Source organism: Seriola dumerili, unplaced genomic scaffold (genome assembly GCF_002260705.1).
Source record: "Seriola dumerili isolate Sdu_G_001 unplaced genomic scaffold, Sdu_1.0 BDQW01000393.1, whole genome shotgun sequence".
Taxonomy (NCBI): domain Eukaryota; kingdom Metazoa; phylum Chordata; class Actinopteri; order Carangiformes; family Carangidae; genus Seriola; species Seriola dumerili.
This window is the reverse complement of record NW_019174648.1, coordinates 572,566-587,036: the sequence shown is the minus strand read 5'-3', so window position 1 is coordinate 587,036 and position 14,471 is coordinate 572,566. Positions and strand designations below refer to the sequence as shown.

General features: G+C 39.8%; 1 protein-coding gene across 1 annotated transcript; it reads left to right on the top strand.

The window, feature by feature from the left end:
- Positions 1-1,390: 1,390 nt before the first annotated feature.
- Positions 1,391-8,379, top strand: ccnb3 (cyclin B3). Its single transcript, XM_022761286.1, has 12 exons — positions 1,391-1,505; positions 1,756-1,883; positions 2,116-2,199; positions 4,356-4,468; positions 4,587-4,761; positions 4,890-4,988; positions 5,101-5,193; positions 5,494-5,631; positions 5,982-6,137; positions 6,331-6,480; positions 7,455-7,585; positions 7,675-8,379. Exons 2-12 carry the CDS (start codon positions 1,800-1,802, stop codon positions 7,742-7,744), a joined length of 1,293 nt encoding a protein of 430 aa, XP_022617007.1. The 5' UTR covers positions 1,391-1,505; positions 1,756-1,799; the 3' UTR covers positions 7,745-8,379.
- The last annotated feature ends 6,092 nt before the right edge of the window (positions 8,380-14,471 follow it).

Sequence of the window (14,471 nt, the reverse complement as noted above, 5' to 3'; positions counted from 1 at the left end):
CTGATGTCCACTCTGAACCTGCCCTCTGGGTGCTTGAATGTGATCCACAATTTTATGACTTTCTACAATCCAAACTGTACGCAGTGTTGTGAGCCCCAGTTGGCTTGTTGTGCTCTTCCCGAACTTCAGGAAATACTTATCAGTATGACAGAGAGCTGATTGCTCAACATGAATCCGAATAGATTTAAACAGTGATTTCAGTGTGAACCAGAACCACATAAACATTTAGGTGCAGAAATATAACCTCCAGTTAAGGGAACCTAAATGATTATTATACAACCAGTGCTAATTAATCAGAGGACATTTTTTACAGGACTCACATTTGTTTGTGACTAAATGAATGAGGAAACTTTTTCTTGTGAGAGTCATGAATGCGGTTGTAGAACATGACGACAAACCCACAAATATCGCCAGTCCCAAATAATAATAACAAAAAATAGGCTAAATAAATATATAAATAAAAGTATTTACAATAACTGATAAAAATGTAAACTATTTTTGTATTTCGAGACTATTCAAGGCTTCATATTCATATTTTTCTAAACATTATAGGACTTTGGCTTATTATTTACATCTGCTGCACTTCTTTTATGGCTTATTTTAGATGTTATTAAATAGAAAAATTATATGTGTGCCTTCCAACACATCAAAATTTGAACACTTTTAAGTTGTTTTAGTGATACATAACCAAGATGTTCAGTTATACACAGTAAAAAATATATGGTATGGTATTCTATGTATGTGCATGCATGATAAAATTAAATAACATAAATAGTAAAACACAGAATGCATGGATGGAAGAGAGAAAATTGAATGAATGCATGAGGTACTTGACAGAGTGCTTGTGTTTGATCACGTGCACTAGTCTACATAATCTATGTCACATGTATATTTTCCGTATCTCGATCCTGAGTCATCAGTTAAGACTTGGACACTTCCCTAGCGAGGAAAACATCAGACGTTTAAATTGCTATTAGTGTCGAGGACGTTTCAAAATTTCACACACTCCTCCTCTAGGGATCGTTGGATTTATTTTCAAGGGAGCGAGGTGGGCGGAGATGATTTTCTAAACTCACTTTAAAACGTTGAATGGATTTTGCTTTACTAAATAACACACACAGACAATTACATGACATTAAAAAAATTGAATAATAACATTATATCGTTTACATGTACATTACATATAAGTTATTTTTAACGCCTTTGCTCTGGTAATGATTGTTTTCCTCCTCGACAAACCAGGCGGAGCCGTTTGTGTGAAACTAACGCTCCCTAGCAACGGCATCCTTAGCGACTCTCTGATTGGTCGGCCCGGATCAAATTCCGGCCAATGAGAGCGAAGCTCTGCAGATTTGGATTCGCAGCTGAACCACTTTTGTCTGACCTTCTGTCTGTGAAACAACGCAGCAAACCTGGACTATTTACAACAGTCAAAAAGCTACATGCGGAGTTTGTTGTCCCTAAACCAAACGTCTGGACCCAGCGAAGGAGAATTATAGACTAACGTAAGATAAAATATTAATTTGAGTGAGTTTTATCTTGATATTTTCAACGTACAACAGGTTCACGTGCTGATATTCCACCCAGCAAACGTAACGACGCATGAAACTGTGTTTACTCGCTTTAACTGATTTTATTTCTTATTATCTACAAGCTGAAACCGTTAAACGTCGAACACAACAGCACAAACGCCGCATTGTTTTATATATTTTTTAAAAACCACGCCGTTTATATGTTTTTCTTTGATATGAACAGATCACGGTGCAGCCGCTGCAGACTTTGTTTTTGGGAAAGAAAGGATGCCTTTACCGAGGGGAAAGAAAGCCACAGTCACGGCTGGGAGCAGGATACCCAAGCTACATGCAACGAAAAAGGAAAACCAGGTAAAAGAAACGCGCATTCATGTGTTTTCTCTGTGTAGTTCGTAGCAGGGAATAGGCTGGAAACAAAGCAGACACTGCAGCAGTTGTTAAATGCACGGTGACGTTAAAGTTCATGAGATTTGCAATACGGTAAAAGTAACTTTATTTTTATTTTTTTGCAATGCGTGCACAGCTTTAGCACATGGTTTGGGTGTAATGTGTGGTTTGTGTTTCCTGTTTGTGTGTCTTGCAGGAGGAAGGCTCACAGGTGAAAAGGTCCTCCTCCCCTCCTCATGGAGCTCCCAAGAAGAGGACTGCCTTCATCGACATCACCAATGTAAGCCCTGTTGTGATTTTTTTTTTGAGAGTGAACAGTGTTCAAATTCAGGGTCAAAGCAAAGTAAACACACTAGATGAAGCAGTTGGGTTCAAGGATGGAGACAGTCCTTGAACTAAGTCTCCTTCATTCACTCAAAACGAAACCAACAAGATTTAGGAGTTGTTCCTCTAAGCAGTAGTTGTCTTGAGGTGTAGGTATGTAGTTTTTATTGTTTCATATTTGGACTTCCTGACCAAGTGGGAATGTTTGGTCTCAAATGATCACTGAGGCAAGTTTAATAAAGTCAGTTTCAGTTTGCCTCTGCAGTAGGAATGCACATCCACCCTATATTGGGAAATGCTTGCACAAGATTTTAGTCTTGGTATTTCTTTTTGTTTTTTTATGAAAATTATAGTGCACGTGTGACGGAGCCTATGGTCATTTGTGACAAGTTGATAATCTAGCTTCATCCGATTGTCTCTATTTACATACTACAGTACTGCAAATTTGCCTTGGTAATGAACACACGGTATAAAAAAAGGAAAAATATTGATTTGTAGCAAATTTTGAAATACAAATTATAATAGAATAGAAATTATGATTTATTGTGGACCTGTATAGACCCATAGAAAGGGGAGCAGCTTTCAGATACATCAGCACGCTGCAGTGTCTTCATGAAGCTACTAAGATTGCGGCTAACTAGCTGCTGTCTTTAAGCAGAATGAGTCTGATTGACTTCAGCATGTGTTATTTTGTCTTAACTGCTCGTCCCTCTTGATGATAGGCTGTCGGTCTGGGTCTGTCAGATTATCGGCCCAACACTGAAAGCAGCTTGCGGACAGTAAGTGGGATACGGTACCGATCCAGCACTTTTTGTGGCAGTGAACCAGGGTCTGAATGTAATACACATGGAGTACCTAAGTAATCCCATATTCATATTCTCTCGGAAAAACATCTTTTGCTGATCTGGATGATGATTTAAGATATCAGTTGAAAGCCTTGGACTAACTTCACCCTAAGGCAAGTGAAGTAAAGTGTTGTTTACATATGGGAATTACTTTTGTGCATGAATGCGTTGGTGAACACCACCCACGGCATCAGTGGACATGGTGTTTGTTAACTGTAATTCCTGAAAGTGTGTCACTACTGGCCACCATACACTCTTAAGTTTAAGCGAGTCAAAGCCAAACATTTCACTGTATCTATCCGGCTGCTACGTGCTACGAGATTCAAAATGAATTGGCTTTTGTTGAACCTGCGAAATTAACAGATTCAGACATTGAACAAATAACACATGAACTGTAATGTGTGTGTGTGTGTATCTATGCACATTTACGGCTGAGCGATGGAAGCACTGCATCCCTGTGTTTTGGTGTGAAGGTGTAACTGGGCTCGTCAGTAGTTCTGTACTGTGGTGTGAACGTGTGTCGAGTGCGATGTCACCTGGGTGTGAAACTAACATCATGTTTGGTTGCTCTCGTCACAATCTGCAATAACTCCTGCAGTGAAACCAACAAAGAGCCAGAGATGTGATTCACTGCTGTGTAATTTGAGTCGGTTTCTTTCCCCAAACACATCCTGGCTTTGATTTTCAAATATTTACAAGTCTGATTAGATCACGCTCGAGAGGCAAATTCTAAGATTTCATTGTGTTTTCTCAGTGATGTGGAAATTTGAAATTTTATCAGACTAAAGAGACATGAGGGTTGTTTTTTCTGGCCGCTGGGAGAAATTCACAGTCCCTTATCTAATGAGCTTAAAAAGCTTTATAAGATTGGGAAGCTCAATTAAACTATTAGAAATTAGAAATTAATGGACCACAAACAAACATTTTCCATTATTTTCTACTGGAATTTCCACATCTTTCTTTCCCCTATTAGCTTTTTGGCAGAGCTGCAGTCATGTGGAATAGTACACCAACCTTTTATTATATTTATATTTCCAATAATGCCCTAAAGAGAGTCCATCACTATCAGTAATTGTAATAATTAAGTACAGTTACAATAAGTAATGACATTCAGAATGACTGCTTGTTAAAAACAGGATTAAATCTGCACTTTAAACTGTGTGATTATTGCATGATAAATATACAACCATGATTAGAGCCTCATTACATTTGCTGTTGGTCTGTATTGTGTTTGTATAATTTTGACCGGACTTGACTCTGTTCTCAGGCTCATAAGGTTCAGATCAGTCTTCCAGGAAGGAAGAAAGAATCAGCGAAGACCACGGCGAAGAAAACGAGCTCCAGCTCCGTGTCTGCCAAGAATCAAGCCAACTTGAAAAAGTAACCACTCCGCTTTTTCTCCAGCTTCTTGTATATTGTTTTTTTTTCTTGATTTGTCTTTATTCCCAGCTTCCTCCAGAGCACATCCCAGTAATGGATGTCTTTTCTTCCCCTGCAGGTCGTCCTCGGTGAGCTCAGAGGGAACCACTCCTGAGACAGAAAGGGCTGATGCAGTGGAGGAGAAACCCTGTGAGGAGGAGGCACAGAAGGATGCAGCCGCTCCAGTAGAAGAGCTGGTGGCTGTTGCGCCCCCTGCTGCCCGTGAAGTGCCAGCACACCTCCAGAGACAGCAGGTAAAGGAGAGGAATACATTTCCAAAAAAGAATAATAACCTCCTTCTTGGACAAATTGTTTTAAAAGAAATCTGTAACCCCTTGCTTTTCCTCTTTTTTTGTTTTGTTTTGTTTTGTTTTGTTTTTAGATCCCAGAGGAATTTGACATCGACTCTGAGAACTCTGAGGACAGTTACATGTGTCCGGAGTATGCAAAGGACATCTTTGACTACCTGAAACGGAGAGAGGTGAGCCAAACCAAACTCCTGAAGCGCTTTAAAGCGAAGTAGCTCCTCCACAGTGGTTTTCTAGAAAAGGCTCATTTCAGTTCTGAACGCATTCTGTTGTTATTGTCTGCAGGAGAAGTTCGTCCTCTGTAACTACATGCCCAAGCAGCCCAGCCTCAACCCAGAGATGAGGGCGATCCTGATCGACTGGCTGGTGGAAGTGCAGGTGAGTTTTCCCAGCAGCCTGTGTGGTTGTGACTTTGTCTTGATAAGATATTTCAGTGGTGCTGAGTGAGGGAGGCGGTGTAGTTAGAGCTCCAGGAGGATTAAATAAAGTTAAGCTTTGATGCAGGTAATTACAAAAATCAAGACGACACTCATGTTGCTGCTCAGTTGGATGCCAGAAACTAAATAACAGCAAATTAAAGTTGTTTATGTCGATTTTTTTTTTCAGACCTGAACTTTGTGTCTCTTTGTGTTTGTGCCAGCACGTCTGACTGACGACCTGTTTGTGTGTTTTGTTTAGGAAAACTTCGAGCTGTACCACGAGACGCTCTACCTGGCCGTGAAGATGACAGACCACTACCTGTCCCAGACCCCCGTCCACAGGGAGATGCTGCAGCTCGTCGGCTCCACCGCGATGCTCATAGCCTCCAAGTTTGAGGTGAGGACACACGTAATGAAAAGTAAAGTTACAGCTAAATTTAATCTTTAATAATAAAAGTGGGATTTCGAGCGTGCTGTTGTTCAGTTGACCATGATGAGGGGGAGTTTCTTCTTAGATTAAGGCGTTTCTGACTCTGGCTTTGTGCATTAATGTGTGCATGGCCAGAGGGTTTTATTTTGAAGGGCACAGGTAGACAAATGAAGGTGAGCGTTAGATCAGACATTGACCATGTGAGAATTAGACTCAGGACTTTATAGTAAATAAGTGATGGTTACATTTCTAACCTTGTACATCCTTAAAATTGCTCAGTTGACACTGATACACGTTTGATTTTTATCATCCCGAAGGAGCGCAGCCCGCCATGTGTCGACGACTTCTTGTACATTTGCGACGATGCGTACAAGAGGGAGGAGCTTATCTCCATGGAAGCCAGCATCCTGCAGACGCTGTCCTTTGACGTCAACATTCCCATCCCCTATCGCTTCCTCAGACGCTATGCCAAGGTGTGTGTGTGTTGATTTTCATTGCCCGAGTGTAAAGTGGACAGTTGTCTCTGTGACACTTTACAAATCTGTGTCTCTTCAGCTCCGATCCTCCTTTCAAAATCCAAACTGTACCTCTTCTATAGCTGCGTTAGAGCCTCTTTATTTGTATGGTGTTCTTCACAATCTCTGTTTTCTTTGCCGTCTGCCGCAGTGTGTGAACGCCGGCATGGACACACTGACCCTGGCTCGGTACTACTGCGAGATGAGTCTCATGGAGATGGACCTGGTTCCAGAGAGAGGCTCTCTGCTGGCCTCAGCCTGCCTGCTGATGGCGCTGGTCACCAAAGACCTGGGAGGATGGGTAGGTTACCTGAACACGACAACTTAACATTTTTTTTGTCAGTTTATCAGTTCAGTTTTACTCTTACCAATACTGATTGTAGCCTCTTTAGCTCCATTTAACCAGAGGTAGCATCACTTCAGTTACTGTAAAGGGTTTTGACTTTGTACTATTGGTTTTTCATATCAAAATTAGTATTTCTGTGCGAGGCTGTTACAGAGAGTAAGAAACATCAGTATTGACTCGCCTTATTGTAGTTGAGTTCAAAACAGAGGAGCGGTCTTGATATTAGCCAGGTGTCTCTCTCTTGGCATTTCCCTCCAACAATGATTCAGCACAGCTGCACAACACTCATGGTTTTTTTTGTGTGTGTGTGTAAAATAATGGCTGATTTCAAACCAGATGGTTCCTTAAACTGTTTGTATAATGTTTGCACTTTCATCGGGGTAGAAACACGAACCCTCAGGCACTAAAGGAACTTTTACTCCATGGCCTGTTCCTGTGACTCCATCGTCATGAAAAAGCCACTTCTTTGCTCTGCAACCAAAAACTAGTTTAGCTAAGTTCTGGCACCAATGCTGCCCACTACCTGATGTGGACTTTGTTCCAGTTTATGTTGCGGCGGACTGTGTGACATTGACTCATCAGGATAGAGAGCCAGACAGCAGCTCTGTCATGATGAACCCTCCTCCTTTCAATTTAAATGTAAATTGTCTTTCCATGTAAATTTCAGTAATCATTGCAGCAGCAGTTTTGGGATGGTGGGTAATTTTATTTTGTTCTAGCCTGGCTCCAGAATAGGCTCTACTATGTTTTTGCAATTTAAAATAGATATGTGTATGCAACACCGCAGAGACTGATTTGTGAACAGAGAATACAATTTGTTTTGTATTTTATTGTATTTTTTATTGTATTTTTTATTTTTTTTTTAAACATGGCTAAATTTCTGAATAAGCACCAGTTTAAACGTCCCTCTTGTTTCTTTGCTCCGTCAGACTCCCATCCTGCAGTTCCACTCCGGATACCAGACGTCAGATTTGGAGCCGGTCATCAGGAGGCTCTACTTGATGCTCGTAGCTCCTCCTGACGATAAACTGAGAGCCATCAGGAACAAATATTCCCACAAGTAAGTCTAGTATTAAAAGAGCAGCTCATTTATAATGAAGTAATCAATTGTTCTGATTATTAATAGATTCTTTAAATACCTTTTTTCAGGGTGTTTTTTGAAGTTGCATCACTGCCATTGGTCAACATGGATATTTTGGAGAAAGCCTTACTTCAATGAACCCCCCCCCCAAAAAAAATTAAATCTTGCCAGTCTAAATTCAGTGAAAATATTTAAAAAAAAATTCCCTCTGACAAAAACTGTATATAGTTTGTTAATATGTTTAATATTTATACACGTAGTCTAGTCTGTCTTTTATATATTATTTTGAATAAATGTTTAAATCCTGTTTTTGGATGGAAGAGTTTTAATGTGGGCATTTGTTCTTAAGAAGTTTGCCAGTGTATTATGTTTGTACCAGGTTGTTAATAATGACATTTTTTTTGTTACATTTGAGTACACAGTTTTTTGGCATTCATTTTATAACTTTTTATAGGAAGAAGAAAAATCAGAATTCATTAGTAATGTGTAAGCCCCCCTCTGCGTATATAGCCTGTAGTGCAGAATTTTAAGAGTGTATGTTTTAAGCTAATGGTAGATGCAGAAGTTGGTAAACGCTTACTTTTACTGATGAATTACGCACTGGCCCACACAGGTTTTCATATATTGTTGAAGTTAGCTGGTATGCATGTGTGTATTTTCATAAGTTGTACAGTTTATCATGTTTATATCACTATGCTAATTATTTGTATAAAATATAACCGGATGATGCTGTGCTATTTTTTTAAATGGCTGCCATTCATACTCTTAAAATAAAGACGTGTTTGTTTGTTTTTTAATGTCATTTGATAAAATGGTTGTTCATCATTTTATGGTTAAATGTGTAATTGTCAGATGACTGTGCTTAGCTGGTTATGAGAAAAATTTAACTTCATTGAAACCTGGTTTGTATAGAACATGTGATTATGCTGTACGGCCACTAGAGGTCGGTAGTGCGCCGTGTTCCTCACTGTATCACGCTGAGGTTTCACATGTTCAGATACTTTTCTGCAGGGGCTGCCTGGTGCCTCCAGAAGCCACATTTGTAAAGTTTGGCGTTTTGATCAGTCAGTTTTTGTCTTGATGGTCTCATTAGACTGGAGAATTACTGAAGGACTCTTAAGTCCAGGCTTACTGAATCCCTGTAGGACCACCAATCACTCCAGTTTGATTCTATGACCTACTGTCATCCTAATTGTACATAAAACCCTTAACACAAGGACGACTTACTAGATTTCTTATGTAATATAATCTAAGTGCACCAAGTCAAAATTTAGAAAAGAGAAAGCAGCAGTAGCTTCATGCTTCTGTCAATGTTTAGGATGTGTTCAGGTACATTACTGAGTGTAGGTCACCTGTGTTTTTCAGGCCTGAATTGGACAGTGCACATAGTGCAAATGCATTATTCCCATAGTGAATTTTTTTAAGTTTCTTGTTTTTTGCCAATTCATCATAATATCCCTTTTTTTTTTTTTTTTTTTTTTAATCTCATGTCAAGTACAATATTGAGTTGCCTTGTTGAAATACATTACTAACGCTACAAATGAACTCTCCATGTTCTGTGAGCTTTTGGTTAGCAGCTAAATATTTAATACCTCTGTTCAGGCTCCTATCAGCTTCAGTTGCAATAAAACAGTCAATTTCACGTATCACAAGGTTGAATGTGATCGCTAAAGGCGATCCTTTTGGTCCGACTAGGCCATAAGTGAATTTACAGGCCACCTGTGGTTCTTCAAAGGAGTTAAAGCGACATTCCTCTCTAGTTTCCTTTTTCATTTTGGTTTGACAGTTGATGTCAGAGATGCATGAATAAAAGTGGGAAGATAAGGTATGAAGATAACCAGATTTGCTAAAAGGAAAATATATGTATTCAACAATTACATGTCAGGTTTACCTGCATAGTATATAGTATGTATTTTCATTTTATTTGAAAGAATCTTAGCATTGCTACTAAGTTTCAGTGCCCAGTCTGTAGCCAAACTTCATCACAGAAAGTATTAGTATTCGTCTGAGGCTATTCCCCCGAAATCCTCAGATGATGATCACGGGTGCAGCTGCAGTTGGCCTGCTCCTGGTTTACAGAGATTTGTCCAGATCAATAAGTTGACTAGATGACAGCTCTGATTCAGATCTTCATTCTTCAGGGAGCTGCTGTGGCTGAATGACGGCCTGCAAGAGCTGAGTAGGGGAGTGGAAATTGATTTTGTGTCCTCAGATGGAACTGGGACTGAGTGGGTTCGGACTCAAAGTTTCTCTTTTGACCAATGGCAGGCCATAATTTTGAAAACTTTATCCAGAGACATGCTAAACACCAAGTTGGCCTTTATTGCAGCTATTTATAAGTTTTGCTTAAAAAAAACTTACAAATAGAAAAAAAAAAGTACAAATAGCCCCTTTAATTTATTTTCAGGCATCCACATGTTGACACCCAAACTATAGTTTTCTGCGTTTAGCCGCCTGGGTTTCCCCGCACCCTGTCCTCTCTTCTTGTACGCCAGTAGTGATTCCCTGCTTGACGTTCCCTTGAGGCTGCTGCTGGTTCTCAGACACAGATCTGCCTCTGAATGATGAATTTCCCTCTTCACAACTGTTGAACTGCACGTTCAAAACACAGGCTCTTGGAAGTTCCTATTGCTCTTAAATTGTGATGATTTGAATAAACAACTTTTGCAAAAAATCCAACTGTAGTTCTGCTAGAGATGCCAGTTGTGTGGCCAGGTGGGTGTTTTCTGTCAGATCTGAAGGGTTTATAGGTGTTTTTTTTCCCCCTGAAGTATCTCATTCCAAGGACACCTTGATGTCAGAGGCCGATGAAAGACTTTAATCAGCCCAGTGACCATCTGGATCACCGACCACGTCTCTAACATGTATCGTCATTTTTAGAAGTTTGCAGGATGATTACAGGTGGCCAGAGGAAAAGCAGTGACCCTGACTGAGAAAACAGGCTTCCATCAGTCATAAACTTTATGTTGTTAGAGCATTAAATACACACACACGCGTACAGTGTGTGGACCGCTGCCAGTTCAATTTGGTGGCCACTATCGCGCACCAACACACAGACGCAACACTGCTGCATCTGCACCTAGAGACTTCTGAGCGCCAAATCTTCCTGTTATTCACTCGATCAATTAAAGTGATTGATTGGCCACATTGAGTATATGTGTGTGTGTGTGTGTGTGTGTGTGTGTTTGTGTGTGCATTCATTCCCCTCAGTTCACTCCGAGCGACAGATCCCAATAACTCAGCCTGATTAAAGTGTGCTGGTGGAGATAGTGCCCATTCGCTCGGGCAGATACGCATCTAAACTGGCACTGCCAAACAGCGTATGAGCTATTGATCAGTGGAGGGCTGGGAAACGGGCTTTCACTCTTGTTAGCTTTGCACAATCAGGAGAGGCTGGCTGAGACACAGCAGTTTTGCACTCTTCAGTTCTCATTTGTGAGTTGCAGCTGCTGTTCAAGACAGTTCTGTATGAGCAGAAGAGAATAAAGGGAGAGTTTGGTTTTTGAGGGATTTTCTATTTTTCATTCTTCTCCACAGTCACTTAACATCATGAATACATTCCTTAAATCTCTGCAATGCAGTTTGAAGCTGAAGACAGCTCAGTTCATGGATATCTATGGGTTCAAGTAGCTTAGATAAGCAACCATTACCATATGAAACTGCATGCAGAGTCATGGGTTTGTCTGGTACTGAATGAATTGCAAAAGCAGCTCCCAGCATCACAGCAAGGTCCCTGAATCATAAGCCAAATCTTCAATTTGTTCAGAGGTTCAAATAGTTGATGCCATTTCAGCTGCTTGATGAAACGATCAACTCCCACAAAAGTAGGGACAAATATGGACGAGAATACTGATTTACAGAGATAGAAAGACTTAATTCAATTGACATAAAATGTCAATTACAAGATGGGAAGAGCTGGATGCTGTGTCCCACAATGATGCCCCATTCATTACAGCTTTATTGGCCCATAAGCCAGTACATTATAGACCTCTTCTGGCTGAACACATGGTTTTCTTACATAAAAAGTTGGACAAACAACAACATTGGTGAAACTCAGCCACATGGTTGAGCCTCAGTCAGACCCAGACTCAGATGAAAAGTCTGTTATGCATCATAATAAGTGATTAGCAGATGTATCAGAGCGGTTAGCGCAGTTAGCGCCTTTTATTTGTTTATGTTGTCTGTTGGCTTGTAACTAGCAGTGGCTGAAGCAGGCCCTTTTTAAAGACACAGAAAAACACCCCTCTCATGTGGATGCCAAATGCATGGTTCTTTCTTTTTTAGTGATTAGTTATTTTGATCTAAGACGTTTCTTCACATGTAAAGACCTTTCAGGCACATTTGTTATAAAGCTCAGCTAATTACAGGAATACTTTGAGGGATTTTGGCCACAAGTGGATGACCATAGAGTTGGCTTGGCTCATGGCGCTGCTCGGTTGGGGTTTGGCTACAGATTGGTCACAGTGGTGTGGGCTTGGCTGATGGTGGTGCTAGGTTGGGGCTTTGTACCAGATTGCGCTTCAACTGCTGCCATGAAAATGAAACAGTTAAAAATGAAATGGGGCGAAGTTGCACTAAAGGGATGCTTTTAGGGTTGTTGGGTTAATATGTGCAACGTGGTGCGATACCAGCTCCAACATCAGTTAACACACTTTTCAAATAATGATTTCTGAACACCTCAGTCCAGCTCAGCGCCAGCAAACCCCGTCCCCCTTTCTCCGTCTCATTTCTATCTCTCTCATTCTGTCTCCACCTCTCTTTCTATTTTGCATTCAGCCTGTTTCTTGGACTGAACTGCAGGTTTTGCAAAACAAAAGCGTGACACTTACCAATTGTCTCTCTTTGTGTGCACGCATATCGGTGTGAATGCGCGCGTATGCTAATTGTCTTTTGGCCTCGCCACGTTTCCAGAAAGAGAAGGACAACCTCACCTCATCCGAGAAAAGAGGGATTGAGAGAGAGGAAAGACAGAACGGGAGCCGAGAAAATAGATGAGCCACAACAATGGAGCTTCTTGGATTTGGCAGTTGTTGCTCCCACTGGTTGTGATTGTGTGTGTGTGTGTGTGTGTGTGTGTGTCTGTGTGTGTGTGTGTGTGCTAGGTGCGTGCATGTGTGTATGTGCATGAGCCAAATTGTTTGAGAATCAAAACAAGCTGCATGAATATGAATGCGGTGTCCAGGGCTCCAAAGCCAATGAATACATCATCACAGAGGCTGCTATGAGACTGTGTTTAAAAATTTAACAATATCTTAAAAGGTCACATAAATACTACTTAGTGGGTTTAAACAAAGATGGTGTTACGACTGGAATAATAACAGTATGTTTCACTGTCTGACCTGTGTGAACCCGATGTTGAGCTTCTAATGAATAAGCCAAAGCAAAACTGAGGTACACATAGTTTAAAACCTGCTTTTCTGACATGTTTTTATGGAGAGTGTAAACTTTTAATACTTTAATATTTCTTGTGCATTCTCATTTGTATTTTACACTTGGTTTATTCATTCTGAAAGTGTCTTGTTTAATAAGCGCTTTGAATTGTTGTTGAAGACAGATGGCAGCTTACAGCTGACAGTTTATGTTTCCTTTACTACACTCCACAGACAAAACACTGTATTGTTGTTATCTGAAAGCAGGCGCATGATTATTATTTTAATGTCTGGGCATATTTAATACAGTAAGGTTCATCAATAAGTCAATAAAATGCTGCTGAAGTCCCTTAAACATGTTTACTAGTCTGAAACGACTTATTGATCTGCAGCAGAAAAGTTTGATTGTTTCTCACAGTCGCATCTGTGGATGTAGGCTAACAGTACATTTAATGGTCTGTCATACACACAAAAAAAAAAACAAATTAACACTGAATATGACAGGACAGAAGCGAAAAGCAAACGCTTTGAAACAGACCATTACAACATCTTTGAGTTCTCGCCCTTTATCTGATTCCTTTTATAACTTTATATTACACTGCAACTTCCACCGTCACTGTTTTCATTGCTTACACTTCAACTGACTTATTTACACCCTTAAGTGTTTGTACATGAACTGACTCTTCAGTTCCCTTCAGTGATCACACTTTGATAGAGCTGGAGTGTGAAGTAAGTACAAGCACTTTAGTACATGTGTAATGAGTTTTGCTACAGCTACTAGTTACTGTACAAATTAAGATTTTTGAATACAAATAGATAAATTAAACTACCCATCAATATATACAGGTAGAGTCGAAAGGATTATTTGATTGATAGAAACTTGATTGGTAACTTTTGTGATAATCCTTTAAGTCATTTTTCATGTATAAATGTCAAACATTTTGTGCTTCCAACTTCTCACATTTGCTGCTTTTGCTTTTAATGACTTTTAGAGCTCAGAGGTTTGGTTTATTGGTTGGACAAAATAAGCTTTGTTAAGGTTTCACCTTGGGCTTTATTATTATTTTTTTATTTGGATCCCTATTAGCTTCCACACAGTGGTCGCTAGTCTTCCTGGAGTCCACACACAACTGGATAATTGTGGTAGACTTACTCACTATTTTCTGAATTTTTTTAAACCAAACAACTAATTGATTAATCAAGAAATTAGGAGATTAAGACTTAATGAATAATTGTTGTTGCTGCTCTATGAGCTGCACCTCAACTACAAGAGTAACATGCTTTCACATTAATGCATGAGTAATAATAATAATATAATATGATATAATATAATGTATATCCCCCACAGAGGTCATTTTTCTGTGTTTCCTGATGATACTGAAATATTTTTACTCAAATAACATTTTCAACACACAACTTTTATTTGTGTATTTTTACAGAGTGCTATTATACCTTCAGTAAAGTGAAATATGTGAGCACTTCTTCCACCATCACAC